This window comes from Megalobrama amblycephala, linkage group LG1, assembly GCF_018812025.1.
Source record: "Megalobrama amblycephala isolate DHTTF-2021 linkage group LG1, ASM1881202v1, whole genome shotgun sequence".
NCBI lineage: Eukaryota > Metazoa > Chordata > Actinopteri > Cypriniformes > Xenocyprididae > Megalobrama > Megalobrama amblycephala.
Genome location: NC_063044.1, coordinates 49,370,958 through 49,387,396, shown reverse-complemented (window position 1 = coordinate 49,387,396; position 16,439 = coordinate 49,370,958). Strand labels below are relative to the sequence as shown.

Below are 16,439 nucleotides of genomic sequence, written 5' to 3'. Positions count from 1 at the left end.
ACTGTGATGCTTCATTGATACGCACATGACCAGTAGCTGTAGTAGCAGCCTTTTATGAACAAAGAGTGTTTGCTAAACAAATGAATGCAAGAGTTACAACAAAGGGAGCTGTTTAAAGAGCTCAAAATCCAATACAATGTATTTACACTGCTAACCGTAAAGTCTTATAAGGCCATTCTAAAATAAGCTCAGATAATGTTTTGCTGTTACCATTGTTATTGATGTTGCTCAATGACAAAGTACTTTGGTTTCCTAACCACTTCAATGATTAAACTGAGCCTTCATGGTGGTTTGACTGAAATAGGGCAGGAGACATTTCCACTTTAATCTTGGCTAGTCCCACCACTGCTTCAGGCATAGCAGTACCCAGGATGCACCACTGTAAACATTGGCCCATTTTCTCATGTGAGAAAATCCCTATGCCACCACACCTCTTCTTATTTTAGACTTTGCCGGCCCAAAGTACTGTGCTCTGCAAAATATATAAACAGAAAGAGCAGTACTGATAAATGCGTAAGAGCTGGCAGGTCACCAACCAAAGCATAGACACTGAGATAAAAGTCGACCTATAGCCACACCTCAAATTATCAGGCTAATGGAAAAAAATCACCACCAAAGGTTTTTTGTTTTGTTTTGTTTAAATAAATAAAACAAACTTGTGTGGCCTCAGGGCAGGGAAGAAGTTGTTTATCTTGTTTGGAGATATGTCGATAAGTCTCTGTCTCACCTGTCCCAGGTGAGTTAAACAGAAGTAGGGCAGATGTCTGAGATGAGAGAGTGAATGAGTCCTGTATATGGTGGCACCAGGAAATGAAGAAATCCCAAAACAAGAAATAACTGTATACTGGAAATCAAACTTGATGACTTAAAATGGACTCTTGAATTTAGGAATAGATGCCAGCTAGACAGAGTCACGCTCATTTTTTTACTGATCTGCAGTAGAGATGAATCTGTCTTTTTATCCATCTGTATGTCACTCTATCTCTCTTCCACGCTTGACAACCAGCAAACTTTGCTTAAGATTAGATATCCTTAAGTCCTTGTTTCTTCGTCCCATGCAGCACTATTTAGTCTATGAGCTGATGAATGTAGATGATTTGCATATTAATTCAGTGTTTGGCTTTTGTACAAATGCTGTTAAATTCTTAGCTGCCATAGTAGCATTACTACACATAGGCGACATTACCTGGTACTGCTCATGTAAACCATGCAAAAAAGAGACCTATTCATATTTAAAATATAAAGAAATGTTGTTTTACTTGCACATTCATCAGTGCTAAATGACAGAGAGATAACATGATTCTGACCTGGGTGATGCAGACAAATAAGCAAATAGGAATAAGACAGTTGGCAATAATATGTATCAAGGCCTTTTAAGGTCTCACTCTCACACTCTGAGTTATTACTTTAGAGAAGGGATGTGCAACATAATAATAATAATAATAATAATAATAATAATAATAATAATTACTGTTGTTATTGTTGCAGTTATGTTACATGAAATAACCACCATGTAATTGTAAGATTATCTCCTCCATAAGGGCTTGGGATAGGTTCAGCTGTTACATAAGGTGTTCAATATATATATTACAAGTTATTTAAAAAAAAAAAAAAAAAAAAAAGTAATAGTAATAAAATTATAATCCGTATCTTTAACTGATATATTTCTGGCCTGTGCTTGTCTACACTGATGGTTCTGCTGACGACGAGTCAGCTCGGAGCACCACACTCGCAGCTGCAGCCCAAACTATCCATAATGGCTGCCGCTTTATTGTTCATATCCTTCATTGTGTTTCGAGCGCCATTTTGCATCAGGGTGCAGCCATGGGAGCCCACAGCCCAGTCAACCGATTGACCCTTCCTGCAGCTTGTCCTGCGCCTTTTTTTACACATCCATCTAATAAATAATATCAGTGCTGCTGCTTTTTACGTGTAATGTTATCAACCACAGCCCATTTTGTAAAAAAATACGTTTTCATTTTTTTTCAGATTAATGATAATCACTGTTCTTGTTGAATTCTTTTTAAAAAGGCTCGTCGAAGAATTGTGGGCAACTAGCATTTTGAAATATTTACAATTTTACTATAAGTTTTAGTGGCTTAGGCTATTCTTTTTTTTCCTGAGCATATGCAGTTAAAAACCTCTCTTGTACGAATAACACAGATTATCAATCATCACAGTATAAATACTATGGTAATAAATTAAAAATAATAATAATAATAATAATAATAATAATAATTGCATTCTACTGTTAATAATAATCCCCCCCAAAAAATCACTGAACCTGCGGACTGAATTGTGTAATTTCATCACCATACATCAGTACATCAAAACCAAGGAGAAAGAACAAATTCGTAAAAATAATATCTTAATTTGTATTAAAATATTAAACATTCTTAGCTAATGAAAGAATTCGTTAAACCTTAGTAAAATCAATCACACTCGCTCCAGTATATTTGTTTTTTTTTTATTTTATTTTTTATTATTTCAACTATGAAAATAACGTACAATAAATAAATTTGAAATTTACTATTAAAGAATCTCAATAAATAAACTAGTTCTAAAATTATTCAATAGGGACAACGCCCGCCTTGGGAGAATTCCTAAAAGCAGTTCAACTACCCTTATGTCTGACACAATTCCTGAGATTCCAATGATTGAGTTTCACTGAAAAAGTCCGCAACCATTAATCTGTTAGTCGACATAAACTAAAATCCGAGAATCAAAAGGCAATAAAATACCTGAAACTTCGAAAGGGCCATCCCGATGTGTATTCAAAAAGATTACATCATCGTATTTTCAAAATAATGGACAATTTATTTCCGTGTAGGCTTTGATTCACGCCTTTTTTGTTTTTCTTTCTCTTAAAAAGAACTCTTTAGGTAGTAAGTGTTTCTTTTCACTCTTTTTCTGTCTTATTATAGGAATGTTGCGGTCGAGAAGCATTCATGACACTGCAATAAGATGTAGTTCGATTGTTCTCGTATGCGTTTTGATGTCATTTTTGTTCAGAACTGTAAATGTTGCAAATCAATAGTACAAAGGGTGCTCGTAAACAAGTCAAAATCTTCCTCAGAAAAGTCAACTGGACTGTCCAGTGAGCTCTGCAAACTCGGCGATAAAGCGTCCGAAATCTGTAGGCAGGAGTCCGTCGAAAAGAAATTCAAATCGGGTAGAGAGGTGGCATCCTGCGGCTCTGTGAACGAATGCTCCGGCCCAGCTGCTCGGCCCTCAGCCATTGTAGTGGGGTTATCTGCAGTAGGCGTTGGATACGGGGGGGAGTGAACCGCTGTGTCAGGAACAGATGCAGGCTCCGGCTGGTTCGCCTGGCCCTCTTCAGGCGTGGGCTGGCTTTTGTCCGCACTGTTCGTGTAGGAGGCAGTTGTCGGGCACGTCTCACTCTCGGAGGCTGCGGCCGAACCAGAGCCAGAACCAGATACTTCCACAGATTGGCTCGAATACGGTGAAGCAGCGTCGGTTCCCTCCAGGAGCTCGAAACCGCTGGGCTCGCCTTCTTGCCCGTCCCGGTGGTGCGTAGTTTGCCGTTTGTGCTTCATGCGTCGATTTTGAAACCACACTTTGACTTGGCGCTCGGTTAGATCCAGAAGTGCTGCTATTTCAACGCGCCGAGGCCGACAGAGGTATTTGTTAAAGTGAAACTCCTTCTCCAGTTCAAGTAGCTGCGTGTTGGTGTATGCGGTCCTCAGCCTCCGTGAACCGCTACCATTATCCAGTCCACCTTGAGCCTCTGCAAAAATTAAAACAGAAATAAGTCCCATACAAAAAGAGAAGTCAACTAAGTTCAAGTGAGAAATTGTCCAGTTGACAATAAAATCCCAGTGTAGAACAGCTCTGCGGTTTGGGCTTGTCATGTAGCAATGACTGCAATGGTTAGGCATGTCTTGTGGTAATAGACCAGCGTGGTGTACAAGCGTTATTTCAGTAAGCCCCACATTTTGTAGTGTTCCACAGCTTTCACAATATATACTGATATCCAAAATGGCTCCCCAAGCCATGATTATGAATGAATATCGAGTCGCAGCTGACATCAATTGCGATTAAATCGTTATTATAGATCAAGATCTGCTATCTGCAGGATGGCAACATAATCTTTCAGAATGTGCACAGTTTTGTAAATATGCTACGATATGGGGGAGGGGTGCCTTTTTATCTTTTAAAGACATTACAGAAACGGGATATTAAAATATATATATGCACAACAATCATGCATGCTTAATGGTGCTTGAAATGTAGACATCAGATGAAATTACACAATTATTCCTAAATACAGAGAGCTCGTGAGAAGTGAAATACTAGCCCATCCATAGCAGGTTATGCTGTACATCACATACAAATAGGACAAAGAACAATTTCGACAGGGTATTTTTTTTTTAATTGCGTAAAAATGAAAGGATGTGAAATCTAACTGTAATAATTCTAGGTTATAATAGCAGGCAATAAGATTCTTTAGAGTTTTCGCTACATTGACATCTATTCACGAGTCACGAATCATTCAGTGAAAAAATGTCCAAAATGAAGAAATGCAGAACAAACGCGTTCATTGCTTTGATAAACGTACCTGTCGGGGACTCCAGTCCCGCGGTTGTGTAGCCGGAGGATGCCTGAGAAGGGGAGGCTGCTGCTGCTGCAGCAGTGGCTCCGGGCTTGGGGCACTTCTTCGAGGATTTTTTCTCTTTCATCCATGGGAACTCGTGGGCCAGGGGTGCACCACCCGACAGCGGGGCCGGGCCTTGCTGGTGCTGCGTCGGCGGTGCTGTTTGTGTCCGGAGCTGGAGGCCATTGGAGGCAGTTCGCTTTTGGCTCCTCGGTCGCGCCTGGTTGCCTGTGCAGGGACTCAGACTAGGGATGGTGTGCTCGAAAGGAGGTGGAATTGCTGTCGAGTCCTTGATTGATGAAGTTTGAAATGACTCCAGGACAGCGGGGAAAGACGTCAGGCACTCTGCAAGGGAAGGCTGGCTGTTGATGAACCCAATCTCCCTCTCAAATTCAAAATTCATCGCTTCGCCTGGGCAAAAAGGGCGTCCAGCGACACCAACATACGCAAAAAATAACATCCAAAAAGCTAGGATTTATTTTGCGTTCCTGCTATGACGGCATTTGCGGGCTTTAATAATTGTGTATATTGGTGATATTACTAGCGTATGGGGACCAGGGTCTACTAAACTGAAGACTATGGGCGAAATTGCAGCCAATTCCTGGTCACATGACTCATCTCAGCCAATCGCAATTCGGGGCCTGGTGGCAAAAGAAAGCAATATTTGTCTGAATTGATAAAAAAAATACAACAGGATATTATAATCCAGTTCTTATAGTAACATGGACGAAATGATAAAAAAAGCTCCCGTTTGCCATGTGTTCGGACAGTCCTGTTTTGTCGTGAGAGGTAAAGTGAGGGCCTCTTATGTTAGACGACAACAATCCAAATGCAGAACTACCGGTGATGTAATTCACAGGCCTTGTCTGATAAGCACATCCACAATATGGCTTCTTGCGTATTTACAATCAAGGGTCATTAATCTTAAAACTTTTGACAAGAGTAACAGACAAGAGATGTAGCTCTAGAAATATTTCTTTTATCAAACACATAAATAAGGATGTACAGGAGTGATGTTGACATTGTCTGCCACATTTACCGAATAGGACATTCCCAACCATTGCCACACAAATAAATTATGTTTGGGTTTACCTTGAAATATTTTTAACGCATCTGAAGAACTGCTGAAACCTTGGACCTTAAAGCGCGTAAGTTTGCACTAAATCAAGTTAGAGAATTGTCAATTATGTTTCTATATTATTATTTTTGCTTTAAAAAAATAAGGTGGAGATAAGACGTATAATAACGCACGAAAAAGAGTTGTCAATAGTGTGTTTGTTTGTGAAACATTTGTTGACTGTGACAACAACCAAAAGTTCATCATGAGGTCGCGTTTACGAATAGGAAATTGCGTGGCTATATATTGAATTGAACGCATTTCTATTGCAGGTTAGACGAAGAAAGCAACAATATAATGTTACTTGATGAAAAACTAAGCAAAATTGGTTGCGTCAAAGTCTAAAACGAATGGGAAAAGGGGGTAGATATTTTTAGAGCAAGAGTAGAGAGGCAGCAAGGGTGATCAATCTTTTCGCCGGCAAAGCGCTTGACAGCAGCCACCCTCAAGAATTCGCCTTTTTCCTCCAAGATCACAACAAAGAAAACCCCCATTATTTCCTCGTAGATTTGTGGATTTTTTTTCCAGAATTAAGTATTTTTTTCTGCATTGGAAACATTCTATTGGCGCGTCGCATTGATAGGAGTATTAAAACTAAACTGTGTTTCAGCTAGCTGTAATCTGAATTTGACTTCGCAATAGTTCGGATTTGCAACCCGGGCTTCGTTTCGTCGGTTTTCTCGTCTAAAAGAACAGTGGAAACAGATTTAATCCTGAGTGGGTGTCTGGGAATTTTAAAGGAAATACAAAGCAAGCTGTAGGCCGTGGGCGCTTCGTAAAAGGGTCAGTTGGAAAGGCCCTCCTTCACTACAGAACAGAGCTGACTGCGAGGGACTGGGACGCACCGATAAACTCTCTTTTAATTTGTCGTTTGTGTGTTTTATGTTTCTATTTCGGACAGTACTAACATAAACAATTATCAAGTGAATTTATTTTTCTTTTTTTCAACTGGATTTTTCCACTGCAAAATAGTGATGTTCTGGGACGAACTGAACAACAATTTACCTTAAATGCTTAAAGGAACTGATATCATCCGAGGACAGCGGTTTTTAATTAATTTCACAAGATTTATCATATGTTGGTCTGTCTTTCTGTCTGTCTATCTGGAATTCATGACAAAATTACAGTATTTGACTATCGGACTATATTTTCTGTGTATTTAGTTAAAAAAATACAAGAACCTGCTTATTGTGTTCTTGTTATTCTGATAAACGCTTTGATGTATTTTTATCAGATATTTAGACACATTAAGGCATGTAAGTAACAGTAAAACGTGTAATCCAATACAATAATCACAAATTGAGAGAATTAGAGGTAATAACAAACCGCTAAATGTGTGTTTCATGCCTTGTTAGTGTTTTGCGCGTGCCATGGAAATTATTTCATGTTGTTATTCTAATAATTTAATATATTTATTTTGTATTCACACGTTTCCAAATTTCCTTGCTCTGTTTTTATATAATAAATGAATTCGTCTAGATTTATCTCAAGCCTGGGCATGCTAAAATCAAACCTGCTGTTAAATGAATGAGCACATAAAGCAACGCAGTCGTTTTTCCTACAATAATCGATTGAGACCCAACAACAGCTAGAAATATGTTTAGTCAGCTTTTACCTGTACCTTTCTGCTTTAAACGTGGGATTATTTGCAGTCATTTGTTTTAAATCCATAACCAGTAATATAAGTGTTCAGCGATTCCATTGGACTCCCTTCACGTGACCATTGCAGGCGCGGCCTCCAGGGCTCTTTCACAGGCCTCGAGGAACCCTCACCCCCACCCCCACCCTCACCCTTTCTGTTCAAAATCTGTTTGGTAAACTCATGAACTTATAGAGTGGGAATGAATAACATAACATTTTATTAAAGAATTGTTCAACAACCAACTCTTAACAAGGAAATAAAAGTAGTTACAAAGGACAAATGAAGTTCTCAAAATGTTTCGCTATATTCGTCTAATTCTCGACTATGCGGGAACGGTTTGATTCCGTTCTTGCGCCCCCTGTACAAGTCAAGACATTATTTATACAAGGGTAACATAAACCTACATATCTCTAAAATACAAGAACTAAAAATTAATTTGTTACAATGACAAGAACACAGCGTCTTTTTATAACAGGTAGATACTAAAAAAGTACATTTTATCGATATAAATACATGGGGATAAATAATACAAAAAAGAAAGTATTTAAACTGGCTATAACAAATAAATATATATTTATGAATGTTCACTTGAACACACTTAGCGAAAGACGCTGATTGAAGGTCTTCCGATTCAAAATAAGATTTACTTTTCTTCCTCACCCATTAAATGTAAACTCTAAGTGCAACAATGATGCCCAGACAAGAGCGCATTAGGCGTAAACAGAGACGTCTGCGCTGTAGCTTGGTTTCCCGGACATGCATTTTTGTTCAAATATACCCTGTTTCCACGTTAAGTCAAGATATGAGAATTGTGGGCCTTTCATATTAGTTTGGACTAATGTAGGCGAACCCAAAGATTGGGAAAGATAGAGAACTGGGGAAGGGAGTATGAGGGAGAGAGAGAGGGAGAGGGAGGGGACAGTGAGTTGAGAACGAGGGAATGAGCTTTCATTTACTAGTATTCTCAACTCTTCTTTTTTTACCCTGTGTCAAAGCCATAACAAAACTCTATTTACTTCTCGTTAATAGTGATAGGTAGCATATAGTGTAAAACGGACTTAAAAGAGATGAATATCTTTATCACCGTGTCTTGCTAAAGACAAGGTGCCAGTCTGCTGAAGTTTTGGGAACAATTTAATAAAAAATTGACGTTTAAAAAAAAGAGGTATGTGAAATAAGGGTAGTGGACGAAAACAATCCAGTGGTTTTCTTGCACCAGTAAGTTTAAATGTAGGCTATACCGTACCGCTCTCCAAAGTGTGAGGAATGCAGCGACAATGCTGAAGAAGTACACAAACATTTAGGATGATGTAATGAGGTCATACAGCTAGACAGTCTATTCCTTGGCATAAACTAGCCACTTTTCACTTTTACACTTTTCAGTGTATCATTTTAAAGGGGTATTTAGGCCTATGGATACTAAATTCAGGTATGTTCACATATGAATGGAAGGACAACATTGACACAAACCGGTGTTCTAGTCATGGCAAGAAACCACTGGATCATCTTTTTCAACCCCATTGCATCGCCCCATGGGTTAGTCTGTTTCGTTTTGTCTTCCTTTCATTTTTTTTCCTCTTTTTTTTCATTATTATTTGTCCAAACCTGCTACAGATGAGTCAACTTGGGTGCTTCTTGGATTCTACCCTGAGAAGGATGGTGCGCAGACAGATCCGTGTATGTCGGATGTGGGTCACACGGTCCATGGTGCTGGTTCGCTGACATCTGTGTGGCACCGTTGTAGTCCATGCTTGCCGACTGGTGGTGTGGTAGGTGATTGAGGCCATACATAGAAGGCCCAGTGGCAGGCATAGCATCAACATAGCTACCTCCCACATACACGGGGCTACCCTGCATGTTCGGTGTCCCGTAGGTGCCACTGTTACCCTGTAGCCCGTGTGGGTCATAATCCGGTGCAGTGTTCCCATACTTCTGTTGGGGTGGGCAACCTTTCATTGGGTTCTGATAGGCTGTTGACATGGCATATGCATTTTGATGGGGCTTGTTAAAAGATGGTGGGGAGGGAGCATCGTAACTGCCCATTGAGTGCATAGAGTTCATGAAACCAGCTGAGGACTGCATTGGAAGAGGTGGGCTTCCTGTGGGGGACGGTCCCCCTGAGGACGAGCCGATGCCTTTCGACTTTTGATCTTTCTTGTACTTCATCCGCCTATTCTGGAACCAAATCTTGATCTGCCGCTCGCTAAGGTTGAGCAGATTGGCCATCTCCACACGCCTCGGCCGGCACAGGTATCGGTTGAAGTGAAACTCCTTCTCGAGCTCCACCAGCTGAGCGCTGGTGTAAGCAGTGCGTGCTCTCTTGGAAGCTGCAGAACCCGGAGGGCTTTTCTCACCACCGCTGCTCTCCGCTGGGGTGAGAATGAAATAAAACATAATTACTCCACACGGAAATTGAATGCATCGTTCCCACTAATAAAGCTGGCCATGAAAAACTTATCCCCCTGATATTGGTTGTCAACACTTCATAACTTTGGCATTTATTAAGAGACGCATGCCCTAACATTGACCTTGTGTATGTAAATCACATTACAACTAAAGCCCAGGGCCAGATTCGTACTGTGCACTAGGCAACGGTGTGTTTGCTACATGGTTTGTCTTTTGAATGGTTTACAGGGAGGATTAAAAAGATAGAAACCTCTGTGTGCAAATTCAGAGGCTTGTGGGATACATCTTTTGTTATTTGGACACAATAATAGTGTATGACAAGTGATGTGGCATCTCTGCTATCTAAAATCTAAACAATAATCTTTATGTACTGCTTTTTTTAATCTTCTGCCACTTTTATAGTCAAAGATATTCAGAGCATATAATCATCACAATTCTTAGACTTTTTATTAGCTGTACAATAAAACAAAATTGACTGGTCTGCACCTTGTTAAACATCCGGTCACTAAAAAAAACATTTTAAAAATAAGCATGGTCTGATTTAGTCCCACCCCTATTGTATCCCATTTCAAGCTAATAATGTTGGCCAACATCTGTCTCAGTCAAGAAGGGTGAGAAGAGGAGAGAATAGAACAGAACAGAAGAGAAGAGGGGGTTTGGCAAACACACCGTTAGCTGAGCTTGCACTAGGGGAGCTGTTTTTTTGCTTGGTGTTCTGACGTGACTCCTTCATCCAAGGAAAGATTTGCTTCGTGAGAGCTGGGTTTGGGGCCAGAGAGGACGACTTGGATGACGATTTGGCTGTGCCCCCGCTGCCAGCCCCGCCACCACTGCTACCGCCTGGCTGCTGGGTGGCATTTGAGGCAGCAACGTTTACAGCGTTCTGAGGAGGGGAAACCTGGGGGGGTGGGTGGTGTTCAGGTGGCAGACTGGGCCGCATGCAGCTGCCATTAAGCTCTTTCGTCTTGGCATGCTGAGGCTGTGGGGGTGCGCTGGTGCCGAGCGACTGTAGGGAGCATGCAGACCTTTGGTAGTCACCCTCAAGATGCGCTGAGTTCTGGAAGGCTGGTGCCGGGGCATCATAGCCAAAACCGTTTGCCCCCTGGTATGAGTATCCTCCGAAAAGTGTCGAGTTGTCGTAGTAGGTCGTTTTCTGCATTTCCAAAAATCGAGTTACCGGCTACCAGGGTCCTGACGACCTTCTGGAAGAACATTGGCACTAGATGTCACGTGACGGTCTCTTTCCAATGGCCTCTTGGAAGCTGACCTGAAAGGTTATAAGAGGCACATAATAAGAGGGGCACGAGGTAAATCCATCTTACTGCACTGAAAGACGCCATGACATGAATAGCATGTTCCCACAACACAGCCTGCAGATGCTCTCTCTCTCTCTCCTCCCTCTCTCTCACTTTCTCTCTATTGCACATCATAACAAACTACACATTAGGCTTTGAACTCCATTTTATAAAAATAATTGTTTGTTTGTATTGCATGTTATTAAAAGTGTACTTTTAATTACAGATTTATCTTGTTTTTGTTCCCCAAATAAAAATGTTTTGTGATGTGGTCATTGTTCTTACTGATATGCAAGTATTTAGGTAGAAAGAGAAATAAAATACATACATACATACATTATCTTTTATCATAAAAATAAAGATGTTATAAATCATTGTCCAACATGCGTTTTAGGTGGTAATTGTTGACACTAGGGCTCCATTCTAAGATCTCTGATATTATGTTATATATTTCATATGTATTTATTTTTTTGCAACTAAAACAAATCTGAACAAATGCAATAAAAGACAGCAAAGCGTTATTAAAAAGGAAAAATAAACATGGACAATACAGACGAGCTCTGCGGACATTTGAGAGCTCTTGCCTCAGACACAAAGGCCATCTTCTTAGTGGGCTTTCTCCAGTTACAAACAAACGTATTTGGGCAACATTAAAACCTGACAAACCGGCACTGTGTTTCTTTAACTTTGTCGCTGGCCTTTATGAACGCAGAGGAAAAGCTTCGTAAGTGTTATTCATAATGGTCGCTGGACCAAAAATAGACAAATCCAGCCCTTAAAAAATCTCAAGACCTCTCAGCTTGGATCTGGGGTTGCTGAGAGGACCGGGCGAAAACGATCACTCAAACACTTACAGGCACCTGGCATTTATTCTCACTCACTCGCCTGGGTAGTAAATGTTATTAAAAAAGACTAAAGGAAGCCAATAAATTGCGTAAGATGTTTTAAGAGAGGTCTACCGTGGCTTTTGTTTTATCAGATACTTGCAAGTTCACTTCACAGTGGGCAAAACAATTTAAAACGATTTATAAGCCTTATATTATAACTTTATTATAAGCCTGGGCATTTTTCATTAATTATGTGTGTATTACCATAAATGGCATAAATATACTAACATGAGTGGAAGACCACATTAATATTTTAATGCTGTCCTATATTTCGTTTGCTACATAGGCTACACATGCATGGCAATTGTAATGAAGGCCTGTTTTATATAAACCCTGTTTTGCGTCCTGTGCTTTTTTTTTTTTCGTTGTAAAAAATCAAATACAAAAACCTATTTTATTAATTTGATCAAGAACAAAAAATAATACTGGTTTATATAATTGTAATAACTGTATTTATCGTATCAAAAAATAAAGTGTTCCAGAAAAAAGCATATGTGGAAAAAAAGCTAAACTAATCACCCTGATATTATACATTTCTAAAACAGTATGTATATTTTTTCTGTTGTTTGTTTAAATGAAAAAAAGAGCGTGAAAACTGGTATAATATTTTGAATCAACAATATAAGCTTAAGGGCTCATAAATACAATATTGCAGAAGCTAACTCAAATGGGGGGGGGGGGTATCCTTTGTTAAAATGGACTGGAATAGTCAGTGAATGTGTCTTTCTCGGACTGATATTGATCATACTGATTATAAAATGTACTTCCCTACAATAAAGGAATATTTCCAATCCTACGATTAATATACTCTTATTTTGAAATAAACCTGTAAACATTGAGATGTTTGTGTTTCTGTTGAATAAAGCGTAAATGTGAGCTACAGCTTTTGGACATCAACTCAGTCTCAACACGTCACAAATGTCGGTCATTTATCTTCGAAGAGGACGGCCGGAATCCTAATCATTTACTCTAAGGAATTGTTCAGGGGAGAGAAAGGGGAGAGGATGAGGGGGATATAAAAACAGGCATAATAGATATGAAATCATATCGCGGTTCCATTAAATGGAACACGTAATGTCTTGGCCCTCTTGTTACGGTAACACAATAACCAACTTTTCTGTAGATCCGACCCTAATACAATTACGGAGTCGAAAGCGGACGTAGTAAGAGCAGGACCAAGCCAAACGTCAACAAAAACAACATAACATTGCTTGGGCGCCTCTTTGCTATTCAAAAATAAGTTACCTGACATTTATGTAAATATTTAAAGAATAGCTTTCATCCCCCCAAAATATAATAAACAGTATTTCACCCACAGTCTTTGCATTGGGAATGAATAGGCCTTAAACGTGCAAATTCAATATCAAACGAAAACACACCTTGATGCCAATCGAAGCATTTGCTGAAATCGTTTAAATCATTTGAATATTGCATACTGACGTTTAACCACGGCATTTTATTTGCTCGCATAAAAACACCACCTCTGGAAAATAAACGCACGCTTTCCTACCAAAGCATTTATGAAAACAAACATCCCCCAAAAATGATCTCCTTTGTTATGTAACAAAGCCAAAATGAGACTAGATGGCACAATCTTGGGTGCATTTATTCAGAGGTAGCGAAAGAAAGCTCCAGCTTCAGTGGAAGCTTAAAGCATTGTGAACTCTTCTTGAACCGCGTTTGGAGTCATACGGTCATAAATCACTAGGACACACATACCGCCATTCACAAACTGATAGCCTATTTCAGACCAGCTTACCTTAGCCTCTGACGAGAGACGCGCGGGCAGGCATCATATTTTCCACATTCGGCCACGCTGCAATCAATAAAAAAGCCCAAAGCTCATACCAGTTTCGATATTCCAGCCAGACAGCGCGCGTCAAACGCCGGGTATCTCGAGCACGGCTGCCCCGCGCCAGAGTGCGGGCGCTGCTGGACGATTCCCCTCGGCTCGCGAAAGGGGGAGACGGTCTAGCATGAAAGATCTGAGGTATGCGAGGGGGGCTGCAAATGGACAGGCAGCACTGCTCCTGGCCGCCCTGTCGACTGGTACGCCCTGCTCGCAGATAACAATGGCCTCAGATTTCGCCTTCAATCTCCCCTCGCCTTTTCCTCACGGCGCAAAATTGAACATCATAATCCGAGGTGGGCTCCCGACTCGCCGTAACATCTCCTCGTCTCATGTCGGGGCCCGGGGTCAGCTGATATTATTTGCTCGTTTTGGCTAGGTTATTGTATGTAGTCAACACCAGGCCTTTCCGTCTATTGGAAATAACGGAGCAGGCTGGATGTGAGAGGCTCACGCGTTAATCCCCATCAAACAGCGTCACCAGTGAAAACTTATGCTAATTGCAGGCGCTCGGGACAAGATAAAGGTCTACAACGGAAGCTGAAGAGTTTTTTTTTCTCAGAGTCTCTTTCACTTGTGTGTTTAACTATTATCCTCTAGTAACATTGTTTAGCAGGCAACTATAGCAGAGAGGACCCATTTCTCGCTCCCTCTCTTACTCTACCGGTGTATATTAAATTACCAGGAAGTACGTTCTCAGCGCCAGCTTGCTTCTTGCTTAAGGCAGAAACAACATTCTATCTGTATTGTTAATATTTCATCACATCCCTGCCAACACACCCAACTAGTATAATAACTTATGCGCAAAATATAAAAACAATGAGGTGGGGGTGTAAGAACAAGAGAACAGACAACAGGCGGACTTGAAACCTGAGGGAGGGGTGTGAAAACAAATCACTAAAAAGAAAAAAAGAAAGTTTTTTTTAATATTAAGAAGCTCTGTCGAGTCCTGGTCACACAAGTCTTGCGAGTATCATGGATGGCGCGTGCACGTTAAAAATAGACGAAAGAGTGTCTTCTGTTTTTACTATAGGCTACATAATAACAAAAACATCAACATATCCTTTAAGGATGGAGGACAGAAGGAAGAAATACGATAGAGAAAAACGCGAAAAGGAAACGAGGACGAAAGCCGGCGAGAGAACAAAATGGAAAAAAGAAAAACACCAGGAAAGTGTTCAAGAGATATTGCTACTTCTCTCTCCTTAAGCCAAACACCACGTCTCCCTCTCTCTCCTACTCTCTCTCTCTATTTTTATTATTCAGGACACTACCCCCGTCGTTTATGGCTACGTAAGATTTATGACTTCCACCATACACAGGCAGCTGTAAACAGGCAACTTTAAAAAGATGCATTTCTTCTAGGTGCTTGAATAGAGAGCATCACCAACGGTGTGGGAGGAAGGCACAAGGCAAAAATGTAGGTGTCTGCAACTTTTTACTAAACGGCATTGTTCCTTATTTTGCAACCTTTGCTAAAAGGATCCAATGGGGAGCCACTTAAAAGGGCACTAATTAACTAATACGTGGGCTGAGGCAACGAAATGCAGAAAACACAATTTCTACTCTTTCATTTTGCCATCTTTCAGCTGTGATGTAAACATTAACAAACTGTTATTGTTCAGACAGTGGGTCAAATTCTGCAGTTCGGATTATGACATGCTGGTTTTCAAGGACTGGGATTCATGTTGCTAATTTTCATAAAAAGGACAGCATATTGAGCTGCGCGGTGATGGATGTTACATTTCTCGTTCTTTTGAAAATGGAATACAAAAAAGACAACCACAGCCTCGGTGCATTATTTCCATGGATGTACATCTCGAGAAACCAGAAAAAAACTACACTTCCGGACATTCTATCCTACCTCACCCGGATCCATGGATACTCATTTAAAAAAATTAAATCAATGAGTTCGTTTAAAAAGATTTTAAGTCCATTGTATCTGTTTTGAAAAAGAAATTAAAGAGGTATTACAATTGTACAATTATACAAACTATATTTTATTTGCAGCTGTATGAATGTGTCAGTGTATCAGTTTCAGTCAATATTTAGAGAGAAAATTGTGTTACGTTAATAGAAGAGTGGTATTTAAAAAAATAATGGCATGAATGAAAAAAAAAATATATATATATATATATATATATATATATATATATATATATATATATTCAGATTGCTATGCCCTTGAAATTAATAAATGGCATACAACAAGAGAGCAAATAGCTCTAGTAGCCTTTTGGCAAAACAATTAATGCGCTGCTGTTAATGTTGTTGTTTGGATGTTTATTTACATAGAAAAAAAACATGTTGTGAGTGTTATTTTAGCGTGGGACTTACTGTGAGTTGCGAGTCACCGTTTGCTAAGCAATTATTTAAGGTGTCAACGATTTCTCAAAGACTCTGCAAATAAATGTTACGCATGAGCAGCCCCAAAAATAAAACATCACGAAATCACCATCCCAATCCCTATACTACTATATCATTGTAACAGAGATTTCTGTCTCAATCTGCGTTTTTTCCCACAGTCGTAACATTCTATACATTTAAAAAAAAACATGCAACACACTCGAAATGCGCATCGATCAATATAGCAAATAGCATAGGGGCCTGCAAAAGTTCTCGAGATTT

At 39.9% G+C, this 16,439-nt stretch overlaps 2 protein-coding genes and 1 long non-coding RNA gene across 10 annotated transcripts in view; 1 reads left to right on the top strand and 2 right to left on the bottom strand.

Moving 5' to 3' along the window:
• Nucleotides 1–16,439, top strand: part of LOC125273243 — a 284,955-nt gene that overhangs the window by 229,999 nt on the left and 38,517 nt on the right. The window lies entirely within an intron of this gene.
• hoxb2a (homeobox B2a) lies at nt 1,232–6,281 on the bottom strand. The gene is made up of 2 exons (XM_048198379.1): nt 4,580–6,281; nt 1,232–3,748 (listed from the first exon to the last, which is right to left on the bottom strand). Exons 1-2 carry the CDS (start codon nt 5,073–5,075, stop codon nt 3,009–3,011), a joined length of 1,236 nt encoding a protein of 411 aa, XP_048054336.1. The 5' UTR covers nt 5,076–6,281; the 3' UTR covers nt 1,232–3,008.
• hoxb3a (homeobox B3a) overlaps nt 7,575–16,439 on the bottom strand; it is a 52,695-nt gene continuing 43,830 nt past the window's right edge. For 6 of the 7 annotated variants that reach the window (XM_048198331.1, XM_048198340.1, XM_048198358.1 and 3 more), the window contains 2 exons: nt 10,450–11,047; nt 7,575–9,743 (listed from right to left, as the gene is read on the bottom strand). In XM_048198331.1, the coding sequence (XP_048054288.1) occupies nt 8,983–9,743; nt 10,450–10,939 (1,251 nt within the window). In that variant the 5' untranslated portion in view covers nt 10,940–11,047 and the 3' untranslated portion in view covers nt 7,575–8,982. Of the gene's footprint in view, nt 9,744–10,449; nt 11,048–13,721; nt 14,927–16,439 lie in introns of those variants that run through there. The other variant, XM_048198368.1, reaches the window with a different exon arrangement.

What these genes read in the sequence shown, in the direction of transcription:
- hoxb2a (XM_048198379.1), bottom strand. Translation starts at nt 5,075, where the DNA reads ATGTTATTTTTTGCGTATGTTGGTGTCGCTGGACGCCCTTTTTGCCCA. An exon ending in GGGACTGGAGTCCCCGACAG is followed by an intron (nt 3,749 to 4,579) that starts GTACGTTTATCA and finishes TAATTTTTGCAG; the next exon opens with AGGCTCAAGGTGGACTGGAT.